The 14,621-nt window shown below is 51.5% G+C and overlaps 4 protein-coding genes across 4 annotated transcripts; 1 reads left to right on the forward strand and 3 right to left on the reverse strand.

Annotated features, from left to right (window-relative positions):
- Positions 1–9,100: 9,100 nt before the first annotated feature.
- NGA_2007210 (chloride channel 7) lies at positions 9,101–10,862 on the reverse strand (the record flags this gene model as incomplete). The annotated part of the gene is made up of 1 exon (XM_005856251.1): positions 9,101–10,862. A coding segment is annotated over one exon (1,728 nt), but the record flags the coding sequence as incomplete, so codon positions are not given.
- NGA_2122910 (chloride channel protein 7) lies at positions 10,846–11,103 on the reverse strand (the record flags this gene model as incomplete). Its single annotated transcript, XM_005856262.1, has 1 exon — positions 10,846–11,103. A coding segment is annotated over one exon (258 nt), but the record flags the coding sequence as incomplete, so codon positions are not given.
- Positions 11,104–12,268: 1,165 nt separating this feature from the next.
- On the forward strand, positions 12,269–13,425 carry NGA_2054610 (n6-adenine-specific methylase; the record flags this gene model as incomplete). The annotated part of the gene is made up of 1 exon (XM_005856257.1): positions 12,269–13,425. A coding segment is annotated over one exon (1,092 nt), but the record flags the coding sequence as incomplete, so codon positions are not given.
- Positions 13,426–14,189: 764 nt separating this feature from the next.
- Positions 14,190–14,499, reverse strand: NGA_2122510 (ribosomal rna large subunit methyltransferase f; the record flags this gene model as incomplete). Its single annotated transcript, XM_005856261.1, has 1 exon — positions 14,190–14,499. A coding segment is annotated over one exon (310 nt), but the record flags the coding sequence as incomplete, so codon positions are not given.
- Between the last annotated feature and the right edge of the window lie 122 nt (positions 14,500–14,621).

The following is a 14,621-nucleotide window of genomic DNA, read 5'->3' on the forward strand; positions in this document are numbered from 1 at the left end:
AATAAATACTAGTACATGCATGGAAAATGTAAGCCATCCCCGTGTCCTCTCAGCTCCAGCGCGTTGCCACTTATTGCACCGCACCTCGCACCAGCGAAAGCCTTCGGAACTTGAGGGTGAGCTTCCAGACATCAACAATCGATCTTCAGATGCCTTTAGTGTCTATGGCGGCTGCATGCATGCAACTTATTCGTGCAACAAATTCCTGCTAGTCCGAAGCCCGACTCTGTCGAACCCGTTTGATAGAAAGTTGTTCTTTGCTCGGCTTTGGGGGGATTACACTTTCAGAATGCGGCGTTTGTGTTGTTCTTGTTGGTGGTCAATTATTGCTTGTACCTAAATGTACCTTGTTACGTTATGAAAGTGAAGTGTGTGACCGAGTTAAATGTTTTGCCAAGGTCAAGTCCGGCCCATTTCTCTTCCACCGGACGACTGCGCTCGGAGGCCCAAAAATTGCGCGAACCAGGGCGTCGACGGTCGCCCCGTCTGCGGTCGGCGGTAGAGACTCTCTGTGCTCGAACTCGGCAATCCGATGCGAGTGAGCTACGAGCATCTGGTGCTTTCTTTTTAGCACGCCTACCAGTTTTGTAGTTGGCAAATAATAATTGTCCGATGTCATCACTGGCCCTTTTGTCGTCGCCGCACGCTCGTTCTCGACCCTCTTTTTTCGACCTTGCTTTTGCTTGCAACCCAGCATTTCCTTTGTCATCGTGCTGTTCGCAGTTGAAACAAAGACTCATTTCTGGATGATTTCCTTACATGATTGCTCTACGCATTACATAGAGGCTCTGCAATTATGCCACAGTGGGTCAATGGCAAAGATGTGCAGCATATTTGAGTTGAAGCCTAATTTCGTCTCGACTACAAGGTAGAGCACTCTTCAGTGTTACCACAAGTTCCCAAGAAACTAGCAACCACGGACGACGACGCCCGCTCTAATTACAATTACGTATGCGTTCTCGGTCGCTTGCTTCTGCCATTCTCATGTTCGCAGCATCTGTCTCGGCCGTCTTGAAGTCAGCGCGAAGAGGTGGTCGTTTCGGTTTTCATTTACAACCTTGGCCTCCATCATTTGTCCCTACACTTGCTTTAAACCCGCGACTCGTGCCAGAAAGGGGTAGCAGATGGACCTTGCAAGCCGCCCGAGGGCTCAGCAAATTTTCGAGAGATGGTGGAGGTGGAGCCCGGAGTATGCGGAACAAGAAGACACGCTTGAGTGTCAAACTCTCGTCAAGGCAAGGTGATGGTAGCGACGACGACGGGATTCCTCGTGAGCCCGAAATTCTTCGGGACTTCGGCGGTGGGAATGGTGAGAAGATGGGCGGTGAATCACAAAGCATATCAGCTGCCGGTGGGGATAGCGGGTACGGGGACAAGGTCCTGCCCACTGAGCTGAACTTGGAGCTTTCCTCCTCCTTCATGCAGTATGCCATGTCCACTATCCTAGGCCGAGCCCTTCCCGATGCTCGAGACGGCCTCAAACCAGTTCACCGCCGCATTCTCTTCGCCATGCACGTCCTAAATTTGCAACCTGAATCCTCATACCGCAAATGCGCGCGCGTGGTTGGCGAGGTCTTAGGAAAGTACCATCCTCACGGGGATGCCTCAGTCTACGATGCTTTAGTGCGCATGGCTCAAGATTTTGTTATGAGCGCGCCATTGGTGGCGGGGCATGGTAACTTTGGGTCCGTGGACGACGACCCGGCCGCAGCCATGCGTTACACGGAGTGCAAGCTGTCGCTCCTCGCGCGAGACGCCTTGCTAAAAGACATCAATTTGGACACGGTCGACTTCGCACCAAATTTCGACGGCAATGAGGTAGAGCCACTGGTTCTACCGGCACGTGTCCCGATGCTTCTGTTAAACGGTGCCACGGGCATCGCCGTTGGCATGGCAACCAACGTACCACCCCACAACCTGGGCGAGGTGCTAGACGGGACCTTGGCGTTGATCGAGGACCCATCATTATCCGACGACAAGCTTTTGCGTCTCATACCAGCGCCCGACTTTCCCACCGGCGGGGACATCATGGGCTTGGAGGGCCCTCGTAAGCTGTACACGAATGGTTCAGGTTCCATCGTGATGCGGGCCAAAACGCACATGGAGACCATACCCATGGGGGGGGGGCGGCAAGTACGCAACGCAATTGTGGTGACAGAGCTTCCATATCAAGTCAACAAAGCTTCTCTCCTGGAAAAAATCGCAGATATGGTGAATGAGAAGAAAATGGAGGGCATTTCCGACCTGCGAGACGAGAGCGACCGGGAGGGCATCCGTGTTGTCATTGAATTGAAGCGCGATGCCATGCCTAGCGTGGTGGAAAATAATCTCTTCAAAAAGACTGCTTTGCAAAGCTCTTTCCCGGGCAATTTTCTGGCCCTCGCCAACGATGGGAGGCAGCCGCAGCGCCTGACGCTCAGAGAATCGCTTCAATCCTTCATCGACTTCCGCTTCAAGACAATTCGACGGCGCACGCAGCACGAATTGAGTAAGTTGGAGTCGCGTGATCACGTGGTCGAGGGTCTTATTCGGGCGCTAGATCGGATTGACGACGTCGTTGAGCTTGTTCGCCGAGCGAAAGACACAGCGGCCGCCAAGGCGACCTTAATGGGATCGCAGTACGACATGTCCGAGGCTCAGGCTCAAGCAATACTGGCCCTTACCTTGGGGCGGTTGACAGCTTTAGAGGATGCCAAACTTCGGGCCGAGAGGGAACAGCTCCGGGGTCAAATCGAGGACTTCCAGGCCATGATGCGACAAGACGAGAAGGTGTTCGATGTCATGAAACAGGAGCTCCGGGAAATTCGCGCGAAGCACGCGGTGCCCCGTCGGTCTTCTATCCGCGCCCATGCCGGCGCTTTAACAGAGCTTGACCTTTTGGCCAACGATCGCTCAGTCATGATGGTAACCGAGGCTGGCTACATAAAACGCATGCCTCTTGATGATTTTGAGCAGCAGCGCCGCGGAACTCGAGGCAAGGCAGGGGCGCGTATGTCCCAGGACGATCTGGTCAACCACTTTTTTGCTTGCAACGATCATGATCACGTCGTTTTTATTTCTGAAAAAGGGGTTGCCTTTGGCATCAGGGCTTTCCAGGTCCCTGTCGCCTCTCGTGTCTCCAAGGGCGTGCCCCTCCCCCAGGTGCTGCCCCTCTCTTCGGACGACCATGTCTCAAGCGTCATACCTCTAGGGGAGAGTTTTCAGGCGGACGAGTTCCTTGTTCTACTAACTAAGCAGGGCTTTATCAAGAAGACTCCAGTGGATGCTTTCAAAAAATTAACTTCACGTGGCCTCATCGCAATCAGTCTAGGCGAAGGCGACACTCTCGGGTGGGCTCGGCGTTGCACTGACCAGGATGACATCCTAATATCTACACGGAAGGGCTACTCCATGCGTTTTGCTTCGGCGGATTTGAAACCTACGGGACGCACCTCTCGGGGTTGCAGCGCCATCAAGCTTCGTAAAACGGACGAGATGGTTGATATTACCGTGCTGCGTCCCGATGCTGCTGTCGATGTCGATGGGCCCGGTGATTGTGGAAGTGGATCAAATGGACAGTATTTATTGGCCGTGACAACAGCCGGGTACGGGAAGCGAGTCAGTGCTGACAGTTTCAAGGTACAGAGGCGTGGCGGTATGGGTGTTATCGCCATCAAATTCAAGGCCGGGAGTGGAGACTCGTTGGCATGCATGCGCGCTTGCTCCGACGACTACGAGGTTGTGCTGTCTACTCAAAAAGGTACAATCGTGCGTCAACGCGTGGCTGCTATCGCTTTGCAGAGTCGCACGGCTACAGGTGTCCGTGTGCAACGCCTAGACGAGGGAAACATTATCAAGAGCGTGGCAATGCTACCCGCGGATAGCGACGACGATGACGAAGACGGCTCCCTGGCAAATAAAGCTGATGCCGTTATGAAGGATCTAAGGTACGAAAACGAAGCAGCTGTTGTCATGTCCATAGGGAGCCAAACGGGGGTGGTGGATGCGTAAAGATGACGTATTTTTTACAAAAAGCACTGCTGAAAAATAAAATTTGTCCGTTTTATGCGAGAAGCTTATTCGTTTCGTAGTTCGCTTCCAGACATTCGGGTCGGGCTCAAAACCTCTTCATCCAAAGTTAACGATTCTCAAGCACACTCCCCACCCCATTCCGCCTCCGCTTTCGTAACAAACCCAACGAGTGTGAAGACAACCGTGCGACTGATTGCCTTGATCGTGCGTTACTCGTATAACCTTTTCTTTGCTTCATATATTCCCCGCGACCTATACCCAAGACTAGCGATCCTGGCTGTAATCATGCGCAAAGGGAGAGATGAGGTCGGCGGCATCCAACACGCATCTCTGCGTCGATGCCTTAGAGCGCAACAGGGGCGTTCGACTTCATGGAGGCCGCGGCAGCCATCGCTACCTTCGTGGCGGCACGCCCCTCTGCGACACCGCAAGGGGGTTTTGAGCCGGCAAGTGCGCATTTGACGAACTCCTCCATCTCCACCTTGTAGGCCTCGGTGTAGCGGTCCATGAAGAAATTGAAAGGCAGGTCCTGGTGCACGGACTCTGCCGTGGCCAGCGTGCACATATTAGGGCGCAGGTTTTCAGACTGAATCATGCCCTTCGAGCCGAACACTTCCACGCGCTGGTCGTAGCCGTAGGTGGCCTTCCGGGAATTCGAAATAGTGCCGATGACGCCATTTGCAAACTTGAGCACTACCAGCGAGGTATCGATGTCGCCAGCCTCCGCAATTGCCGGGTCTATCTTACAGTCGCCCTTGGTGAAGACCTCGACTATATCGGACCCAGTGATGAAGCGTGCCATGTCGAAATCGTGGATGGCCATGTCGCAGTGCAAGCCTCCCGACTGGGCAATATAGGCGACCGGCGGCGGGCCCGGGTCTCGCGAGGTGATGGCGATCATGTGGACGTCACCAATTTCACCCTTTGTCACCGCAGCTTGCAGACGGCGAAAGGTGGGATCAAAACGGCGCTGAAATGCTACCATACACAGAGCACCCGTCTCTTCAACCACGTTGCACACCTCATCAATGATCTCCAAATTTAAAGAAATGGGCTTTTCACAGAAGATTGTTTTGCCCGCACGCGATGCTTCGATAATTTGAGAAGCGTGCTGATCCGTAGGCGAGCAAATGAGTACGGCGTCTACATCCGCGGCGGCGATGAGATCCTTGTAATCCTTCACGTACTTGGGGATGCCGTACTGCTCGCAGACTTGCCTCGCCCCTTCCTCCCAAATATCGGCAACCATAGTAACTACAGCATTCTTGATGGATTGGATCGTCTCGATGTGAACGCGACCGATTCGCCCCACTCCAATCACACCGACCCGAAGGACCTAGGATGAGGCAACAGGATGACAAGTCACAAATCAGTGAAACCTTAGTACCAACGCACCAGGCCAACCACTCAGGCTCACTAACACGAAACGTCGTATTGCTTTTCCCATGTCTCCGAGACCCGGGTACATGATGGCAAACAAAGATTCATCATTCGAAGTTTTCTTGTTCGGTGCAGAAAAAACCCCAAACCATCCCCATTCATATCCACGTACCTCTCCCGGCATGATTTCCTTTGGTTTCGACTGTTGTATTGGACAAGAAAGAGTAGTTCAATCAGTGCGCGGACAATTTGGTAAGGACGTGCGCTCTATTCACAGGAAAACAGCAAGACATGGTAGGCGGTGCAAAGGATACGATCTCGAACCCGCTTCACGGATAAGACCAGCTACATCTCCGTTAATTAATGCAAAGACCGATGGTTCTACATACCGGCAAGATATGCTCCTGCAGCTTCCACAAACGGTGGGCTATATTTCCTGTGCCGTGGCCGGAACAGCGGGCATTTGAGCGTTGGAATACCCTCTCCTAATTCACCCCACGGGGGGCCGGCGGAGCTGAGGCCTCGTGAGGGAGGGCGCGAGGAGCAGGCCTCCTCCTGCTTGCCAGCCTTCCCGCGTGCTGGCACATTTCGTGGGGTCTGACACGATTGTGATTCGTGGAAGTAGCCTGTCACCGTAAGCTTGTGCTGCATGCAGACCGAAGGACTGCTGCCCCTTACTGATTCTATTTCCCGCCCCCCCCTTTTTTGAGCCACGGTGCTGGAGGTAGAGCGGAGGAGCCGAGGACACGCTCAGTCGCTGAGAGAGGGTAATGAAGACAGCGAGAAAAACAACCATCCGTAGGAAGACACAATACAGATCAATGCAGTAAACGTTTCTCATTTCCGAGCGAAGTGCACGTGCGATATATTTTCCTCGCTGTCAGATTATTTCTGATTCATGCTTGCCGTCTTCCGGAGCTCTTTGTCATCTGGACCGCCCCTCACTCATGTATCTGTCTTTTTTTTTAATTTTTTACAATTCCACCAGGAACACGAACAGTAGTTATGACAATGAGTGCACCGCTTCCCCAATCCCGCCAAAGCCACCCCTCGCCTTTGCCCGGTCAACATCAGCAACAAAACCCGCCCGCCTACTTTGTAGATACCAAGAAAGGAGAAGTCAGTGAATTGAAGCAACTTCTGAAAACGCTGGCCGTGGAAAAGGACCCGAAGCGAAAACGGGACGTGATTAAAAAAGTAATTGCCTATATGACGCTGGGAATTGACGTTTCACGGCTCTTCACGGAGATGGTCTTGGCAATAGAAACGCCAGATCTTGTTGTTAAGAAAATGGTCTACCTCTACCTGTGCAATTACGCCCATGCAAAACCTGATCTTGCCCTTATGTGTGTCAACACATTACAGCGAGACTGTTCTGCGGACGACCCCATGGTTCGAGGCCTGGCTCTGCGGGCCCTCTGCTCGCTACGACTGCCGTCCATGCTGGAATACATCTCCGCCCCTCTGCGGCGGGCATTGACCGACCAAAGCCCGTACGTGCGCAAGACCGGAGTGATGGGTATCCTGAAGCTCTTTCATCTTGCGCCTGACGTAGCCCGTTCCGCAAACTTCGTGGATCTGCTGTACAACATGATCCAGGACCCGGACCCGCACGTGGTCACCAATTGCCTGATAGTGCTGGGGGAGATGCTGGCTGCGGAGGAGGGCGGCATGGCGGTCAACCAGCCCCTGATTCTGCACCTTCTCGGTCGGCTTGGGGAGTTCAACGAATGGGGTCTGACGCAAATTCTGGCGCTGGTGGCGAAGTACCATCCTGCTGACGAGGAGGAGCTCTTCACCATCATGAACTTGCTAGACCCCGTGCTGCGGACCTCAAACAGCGGGGTGGTTCTCAGCACGATCAAGTGTTTCTTGCACCTAACTACAGCAGTACCTGATCTTCAACCGCAGGTGTACTTGCGAGTCAAGGCGCCTTTACTCACGCTCATGGCCGGAGGGAACCCGGAGGTGGAATATTGCATTTTAAAGCACTTGGAGGCGATGGTGCATCGCGCCCCTGGTGTTTTTGATGACGAATATAGACAGCTCTATGTACGGTATAATGAACCTACTTTCGTGAAGTACGAAAAAATCGATATTTTGGCCATCATCGCTAACGAAGAAACGGTCGGTGACATTGTCGCAGAGCTGGCCGAGTATTCAACAGACGTGGACCAAGAGGTGTCGCGACGGTCGATTCGCGCCATCGGAAACATTGCCTTTCGCTTGCCCAGCGCGGCAGGCATGGTTCTGGAGCGCTTGGTAGGCTTTTTGGACGTGGACATGAACAGCATGCGGCCTGAGACAATCTTGGTAATGAGGGACATTCTTCGACGCTATCCCGAGCGGAAGGCAGAGGCGCTACCCCGCCTCCAGCCTTGCATGCGCCGCGTTGATAATCACCCAGAAGCTCAAGCTGCGCTAATCTGGATGACTGGCGAGTACGGTGGAAAGAATTTTCCGGAGGGTCCGTACCTTTTGGAGCCGTTAATTGATAGCTACGCTACCATTTCGTCGGCATTGGTCAAATTGAGCTTGTTGACTGCCGCAATGAAACTTTTTTTTAAGCGTCCTCCGGAAATGCAAAGCATGCTAGGTCGCCTCCTGGCAGCTGCGACCAATGATTTGACGTCTCAGGACGTCCACGACCGGGCTCTACTGTATTACCGTCTCCTAGTGGCAGACGTAGAGGCGGCCAAGCGTGTGGTTCTAGGCGAGCACGAAATGGATGTCAACCGTACAACGATCGTAGGCACTTTCGCGGAGGAGCGAGATATGACCAGCTTGCGTGACAAGCTTTTCGGTGAGTTTAATACATTGGCTGTCATATACGGAAAACCTTCTTCTCAATTCGTCAGCCCTTCGTATCGGATTAAGCCTGCAGAAACCAGCCTGACGCCTTTCATGATGGGTGTCCAAATTGGTGACAGCGGTAATAATGGAAACAATCTCTTGGACCTGCATGCTGATGACAGCTTGTTGCCTGGGGGCGGCGTAGAGTGCGGCGTTGAAAGCGAGTCGCCCTCACGCGCAGGCAGTACAAATCCTGAAGGTAGCACCGCCTATACAGGTCCCTCCTCTGATCTCCTCGACATGAGCGACATGGGTGTTTCTCTCGCGGTACCAACAGATCGTATAACAACGCCGAGTGCATCGCAACAGGATTTTTGTACATCTACCCTAGCGCTCATTGACTCATTTCGAATGGAGCCGGAGACCTTTCAACACTTGTGGGCAGAACTTCCTGAAAGTATATCTTACAATGTAGACTTGACAGTTCTTCCTACGGACGGGCTATCAACACTAGAGACATCACTTTTATCGCGGGGTATAAAATGCTTGGCAAGCGGGGAGGTGACTGATGTATTCAAACTTTTCCTGTACGGGCAACATGAATTGGGGCGTTTGTATTTGATTCAAATCGTAATACATAAGTTGTCGAAACGATTGAATCTTACGCTCAAAATTGGTAGGCCTGAAATGGAGTCGGAAGGGGATGACGGAAAAGACAGGTCGGCGAACGCTGTGGTCGAATTGATTACCCAGGTGTTGTCCTCCCTGCACCTATTGTGATGAAGCAAAGGAGTTCTGCTCGACGCCTTATTTCGTAGCTTAAGTAATCAATGGACAGGAATGGCCATATAGTATACTCGACGCATGTTTTCCACCAGCCGTTCACGATAGATCACAGTCAATACAATCGTCACATACTTGTCTAATTTCTTTAATTAGATTTCCGATTCTTATGGCATTGAAGGCGATACAGAAGGGCTTTCATGCGAATGATATGAATCTAATTCACCGTCTTCTTGCCGCATCAGTGCATCCTTGGTGATTTTCCACACCTTGCGACTCAGAAGCATCGGACTGTGAGCCAAACTCGCCATGAGATGTTCTTCTTCCAAATCGTGTCGCGTCAGGATGCCGGATAGATGCCCATTCCGACTTATTACCAATAAATGTCGTAATCCTAAATTGCGAAAAAGACGATAGGCGCGGGGGACGGCGGTGGACTCAGTCACGAGGTATGGTGCTGTGTCGCAGTATGGTCGCAGATCGATCCATGAAATTTTTTCGCTTTCCGTCAAACATATGGTAGCAATGCTTGGAAAATGGGGGAAGAACTGTTCTACCTTTTCGTAGGGCAAGACAGGTGTAACCACGGCAGCACTCGTATCGCGCAATACAGATTCTGATTTTTCACCGCTGAAGGCTTTCAAAAATAGAAGTGAACAAAGTATGTCACGAGAAATAGTTCCAAATACTGTACAATCATCTTCACGAAGTGGAAAGCAGTGATGCGCAGTTGCGGCGAGCAGCTCGTAAATCCTCCCAACTTGGTCAACAGGATGCAAGCACAAAGGCTCTGTTGCCATGATCTCACACACCCGCAGATCACTAACACGGGCTTCTTGTGGACATTGGGGCTCCAAAAATGGAATTTTACGGAGGTGGATATGCATTTGGTAGATACTTTCGTTGAATGCATTTCCGACCCATCTTGACAAAAATAGGCTTATGCTGAGCGGAAGAAGCAAATTCATATTTCCTGTCGCCTCTAACAGAATCAAAGCCAGCGAAATAGTCATGCGACACATACCACCTAACACAGCAGAAGCCATCACCAATGCGTAAACACCTGGTTCAGCAAAACCTCCCAAAGGATGAAGGGCTTGACCAACGACGCGTCCCAATGCAGCTCCTGACAATAAAGAGGGAATGAAAAGGCCAAAGGGCACGGAAGCTCCAAAAGTCATGAATGCCATGAAAAAGTATGGACAGAAGAAACACAATAATGCCGCAGTCGAGAAAACCGGCTCCCCACTTTGAAGATGCATCGGTAGGTGAAAAAGTATTCGAAGCGAGTCGTCCCACGACTGTAAATATAAGGAAGCGAGTTCGTTGTAGCTGTCATCTCCCGCACACAAAAATGGTCGCAAGGTACTGGCGTAACTATAAATTCCAGTAGTTGTGTCGAGCTGGGGACGCGAGCGGCACCGGCCGGCAAACGGGAGGCCGAAAGACAGAACAGCCATCAAAGTCGTCAGGCTCATGAGCTCCAGCATTTTCTTACGAGGTGTGGTAACATGAGCCAAGCGAAAGACAGTCAGGCGCCGATTCATTTGATTGAAAGCAGCCCCTAGGAGTCCTCCTAGTACTCCCATGACCGCAAAAATCGACAAATCTTTTTGCTCGTATAATGGGCCTGAATTAGGAAACGGATCCAGAAACGATAGCTGATTCACAAATTCTGGAGGCAAGACGCTAAGTAGAAGATATCCAGTTAGCGCAGTTCCTATTGCACAGAAGAAGCATCGCCATGTCAATTTCAGTGTCATGAAGGATGCGCCTTCTTCCAATGCGAAAAATACACCTCCAATCGGTGCTCCAAACGCCGCAGCAACACCCCCCGCTGTTGCGCAAGCGACAAAATCTCTTCGTTCCTTATCGTTACGGAAATCTTCAAAAGAAAGTCGACGCTCAAGGCCCCAAATTTTGCCTTGCGAAAACAAAGAACCTAAAATCGCGCAACAAGAGACAATGGGACCTTCGAATCCCAAAGGCAATCCTGAAGCTTGCGCAAATATTACCCCAACAGCCTTGCCATATAAAGTGTTGAAGTGCATTACGTGAGGAAGATTCACGCCATTTAAGTAACTCTTTACCTCTGCCATCCCTGAACCTCCTACAGCTGGCTGCAAAAGCGTCACGACCCCAGCAACCACCGCAAATAGCAGAGAAAATGTAAGAAAAAGAAAGAAAGCTGCCACGCTGGTATACCACTTGCGATGAGATGCGATTTTGAGCGTTGTGTCAAATTTTAGAGCCTGCAACTCGACGGTGCATGCAATGATTACGACGCACAAAATCTCGCTTAAAATTGCCAAAAGGGCGGTAAGCATCCATCGAATGAAGGCACGTTGTCGGCCGCTCTGCGGGTCGATAAATTCAACCTGCCTCCGTTTCCGCTCATGTATTCTCCATACCTCACTGTGATGTGGTTCAAAGTTGTGACTCTCCACTTCAGAATCGGGGCTCATATTTTTTTGTGTTGGACTTTTAATGGGAGTGGCCATAGTCTCAAACGCTGTGGCGGCCTCGCTGCACCGTGCTCGATTACTCCACTTAAATAGTAGCTTGTTCGATATTTTTTTCCTTCGAGGAGACGGGCAGCGAAGACGTACAGTAGGGCTTGTCACGTTTCTCACCAATCCCTCCTTTTTTCCGGTCCGAAAATTGTGCGACTCGTCTTGGTGATCAGGGGTTGCAGGGCTTCTCATGATTTCTGTTTTTAAGACAAAGGCCAAATAGTTCAAAACAAAGTGCTTCATAACGCTGCTGAAATCAGTCCGTTAGCGTCCACGTTCTGGGATATCACGCATTTCCTTGCCCTATCTGAGAAGATGGGCCGGACGAACGCAACGTACCATCCTTCTTGGGAAAAGTTTCAAGTCCTAGGTACAAGCCCAAAGTAAGAAAGCGTTTTACCACCTTCCCATTCAACGAATGTTGGAGACACATGTATTCGGTATAGATGACGGCATGGCCGCAGCTAGCTTGGCGCGACGGGCAGCGCGACCCCGTGGGGGCCCTACTGGGCAGAGAGAAGAGTATCCTTGTGAGCCTCCGGGGACGGTCCGGGCGATGGAGAGGGGCCTCTTCCAGCGAGACTGGTCAGCGCTTTCTGCGGACCCGGGGGATCACGAGGGCTGAAGACGAACCATTACAGAGCGCTAATTGATCAGTGTGGGCGATCACACGCGAGAGATTGTCGTGCGCGCGCTTCAAGCTTTAGAGGTGTGGCATTTTAACGCTTTGCAGTATGGCTTTGAGTAAGCCGGTAATGCCTCTCATCCTGGACTTCTCAATTCCAAGCACAGGAATGTCCTGTTTACAGGGAAATTCATTTCTTAAATTAGCATTGATTACGCTGGTATTATCTCTTGAGGGGTCGCCAGAGATGGTTCAGTCTTTCCTCGTCTCAAAAGGGTGTGTTCAATCGTTGACTGTCCAAACTATGTCCTTATCGTCGCACGAGGAAAACGGCCATAACTCTCGCAAAGTAGACAAACGGTGGCAAAAAAAGCGACGCCGAGTAGAGCTGGGGCCTGATGGCTTGCCAGTGCAACCTATTCACGCCCCACGCCAAATAAGAGGAGCCGGCGACGCCCGCAAAATACATGAGTTGGGGGGCTCTCAACCTTCTCGCAGCAGAAAAGAACAAGGGAAAGCATGGGATTTGGACACAGTTGGAACGGCGGGTGGTCCATCACGTCTCCGTATCATAGGAGGGTCGGCGCGAGGCAAAAGACTTGACTCCCCCGAGGTCCATCTGCGCCCTATGATGAGCAAAGTCAGGGAGGCCCTATTCTCGACATTATTTTCCTTCGATCTCTTCGGTAGCAGGCCTCCTCGAGTGATGGATTTATTTTGCGGAGCAGGTTCGGTCGGTTTAGAAGCCTTGTCTCGAGGAGCGGGAGAAGCGGTGTTCGTCGACATGGCATCCGAGTGCTGCGAATGCGTTGAGCGAAACTTGAAACTGTGCAACTTTGATGCGGTTAAGGGAAAAATCGTGCGGGCCAGGGCTGAAGAAGTCTTACGGCAGCCAAAACGACTGGGTGTCATTGGTACATTTGACTTGATTTCGATTACACCACCATATGAGGAGGTAGTATATGCAGATTTGATCCGAGACGTGATGGAGAGCCCTGCTGTGGCCGAGGACTCTCTGATTGTGATCGAGTATCCTGTGGAATTGGGCAGTTTACCGTTCAATATAGGTAAAGGACGCCTTCTAGGCCTGCGGAATCGCCGCTATGGGCGTACCGTCTTGGCGATATACGCGGTGCGACCCACGGGTAGGCGGTCTGGAGATCTGCGACCTGAAGAATTCGATTTCGCCCCTTCCCCCTTAATGGACGAGGGACTCAGGAAATGCAACTTGAGCGATGGTGAAAATGACTATTGATCGAACGGCATTTTTCACGGATAAAGCATACGTCATCACGACGAAGGAATAAATGTACATTTGGAAACAGAACACGTCCCAACGGATGTTCATCATTTAATCGCGGAGAAGGGCGTTCTACTTTCCTCGTCCGATACTTTTCTTGCTTTCTCAATGTATGATCGTTTGAATTCCCCAAATGTTGAAGTCTTCTTAATTCCTACCCAGTTTTTTGGCATCACCAATTTGTGGATTCGACGCGGCTTCATTCTTTTTTTCTTGAAAGATAGTCTTGCGCCGCCATTTCCGATTAGTCCGTGAAACTTCCCCCGGAAGCAAATTACAGAGCTTCCAAAACGCTGGGCGGTCACCACCCGAGGTCATCTCAATGTTCACTTCCACACTGCACTCCCCTTCTCTCCCCCTCTCGCCATTCTCTATGTCGTCAACGTTCATTTCCTCAGACACGAGCGGCTGCGGCTCACGCCCTAGGTCCGCGGTCGTCAATGCTTCATCATTTGAGTCTTCATGACTAGCCCCAGCTAAGACGGTGATCAGAACCACGCAGCGCATCTTCCAGCCTGGATCCGAAGGAGGGACAGGAGGCGCAGCGAAGGCCGAGACAACAACGAGGGGGGGCTTTCGTCGGCGTGCCATGTGAACTCAATTCAACCACAATCATTTTACGGAATAAGTCTTCGGCCGCGCCACAAGTGATGCCAACGCGCAGCACGCATAAGTTGCGGGTAATACTGAAGTATTCGAGCACCCGGTCCAGCACTACTGCCTCCTCTGACGACCCTTCTTCCACGTCCGCGGTTTGTAACGGAGGATTAAAGCGCACAGAGAATGAGAAAGAAGTCTCCCGCTTCTTGACCATCTTTCTTTTCCCGAACACTTTGTGAGCGCTAGCCCCAGCCCCTTTCACTTCCGCCAGTCCTGCCTGAGAGAAGCTCCAAGCGATGCCCCAACGAGTGGTGCGACCCTGAGCAAACTGCGTGGTGCGGACATTTTGCACTCCTGCTTCTCTGAGCAAACCCAATAGCTTTTTCAAAGATAGCTTTTTACCTACCATACTACTATACCAGCGTACTCTATCCCGAAGTGCCAGACTATCAAGTATCATTGCCGTCACAAAGGCAAGTTCCCCACCAGGGGTGATCATCTCGTCCGCGCAGCCATGCGGATCTGTGGAAATTCTCTTGCTTGTTTTCCTCCCACTTTTAAGCGAAAAACCCGAATGAATTTCATCCAAAGATGCAAAAAAAGGCGGATTACACAT

Source organism: Nannochloropsis gaditana (genome assembly GCF_000240725.1).
Source record: "Nannochloropsis gaditana CCMP526 unplaced genomic scaffold scaffold015, whole genome shotgun sequence".
NCBI classification, from domain to species: domain Eukaryota; class Eustigmatophyceae; order Eustigmatales; family Monodopsidaceae; genus Microchloropsis; species Microchloropsis gaditana.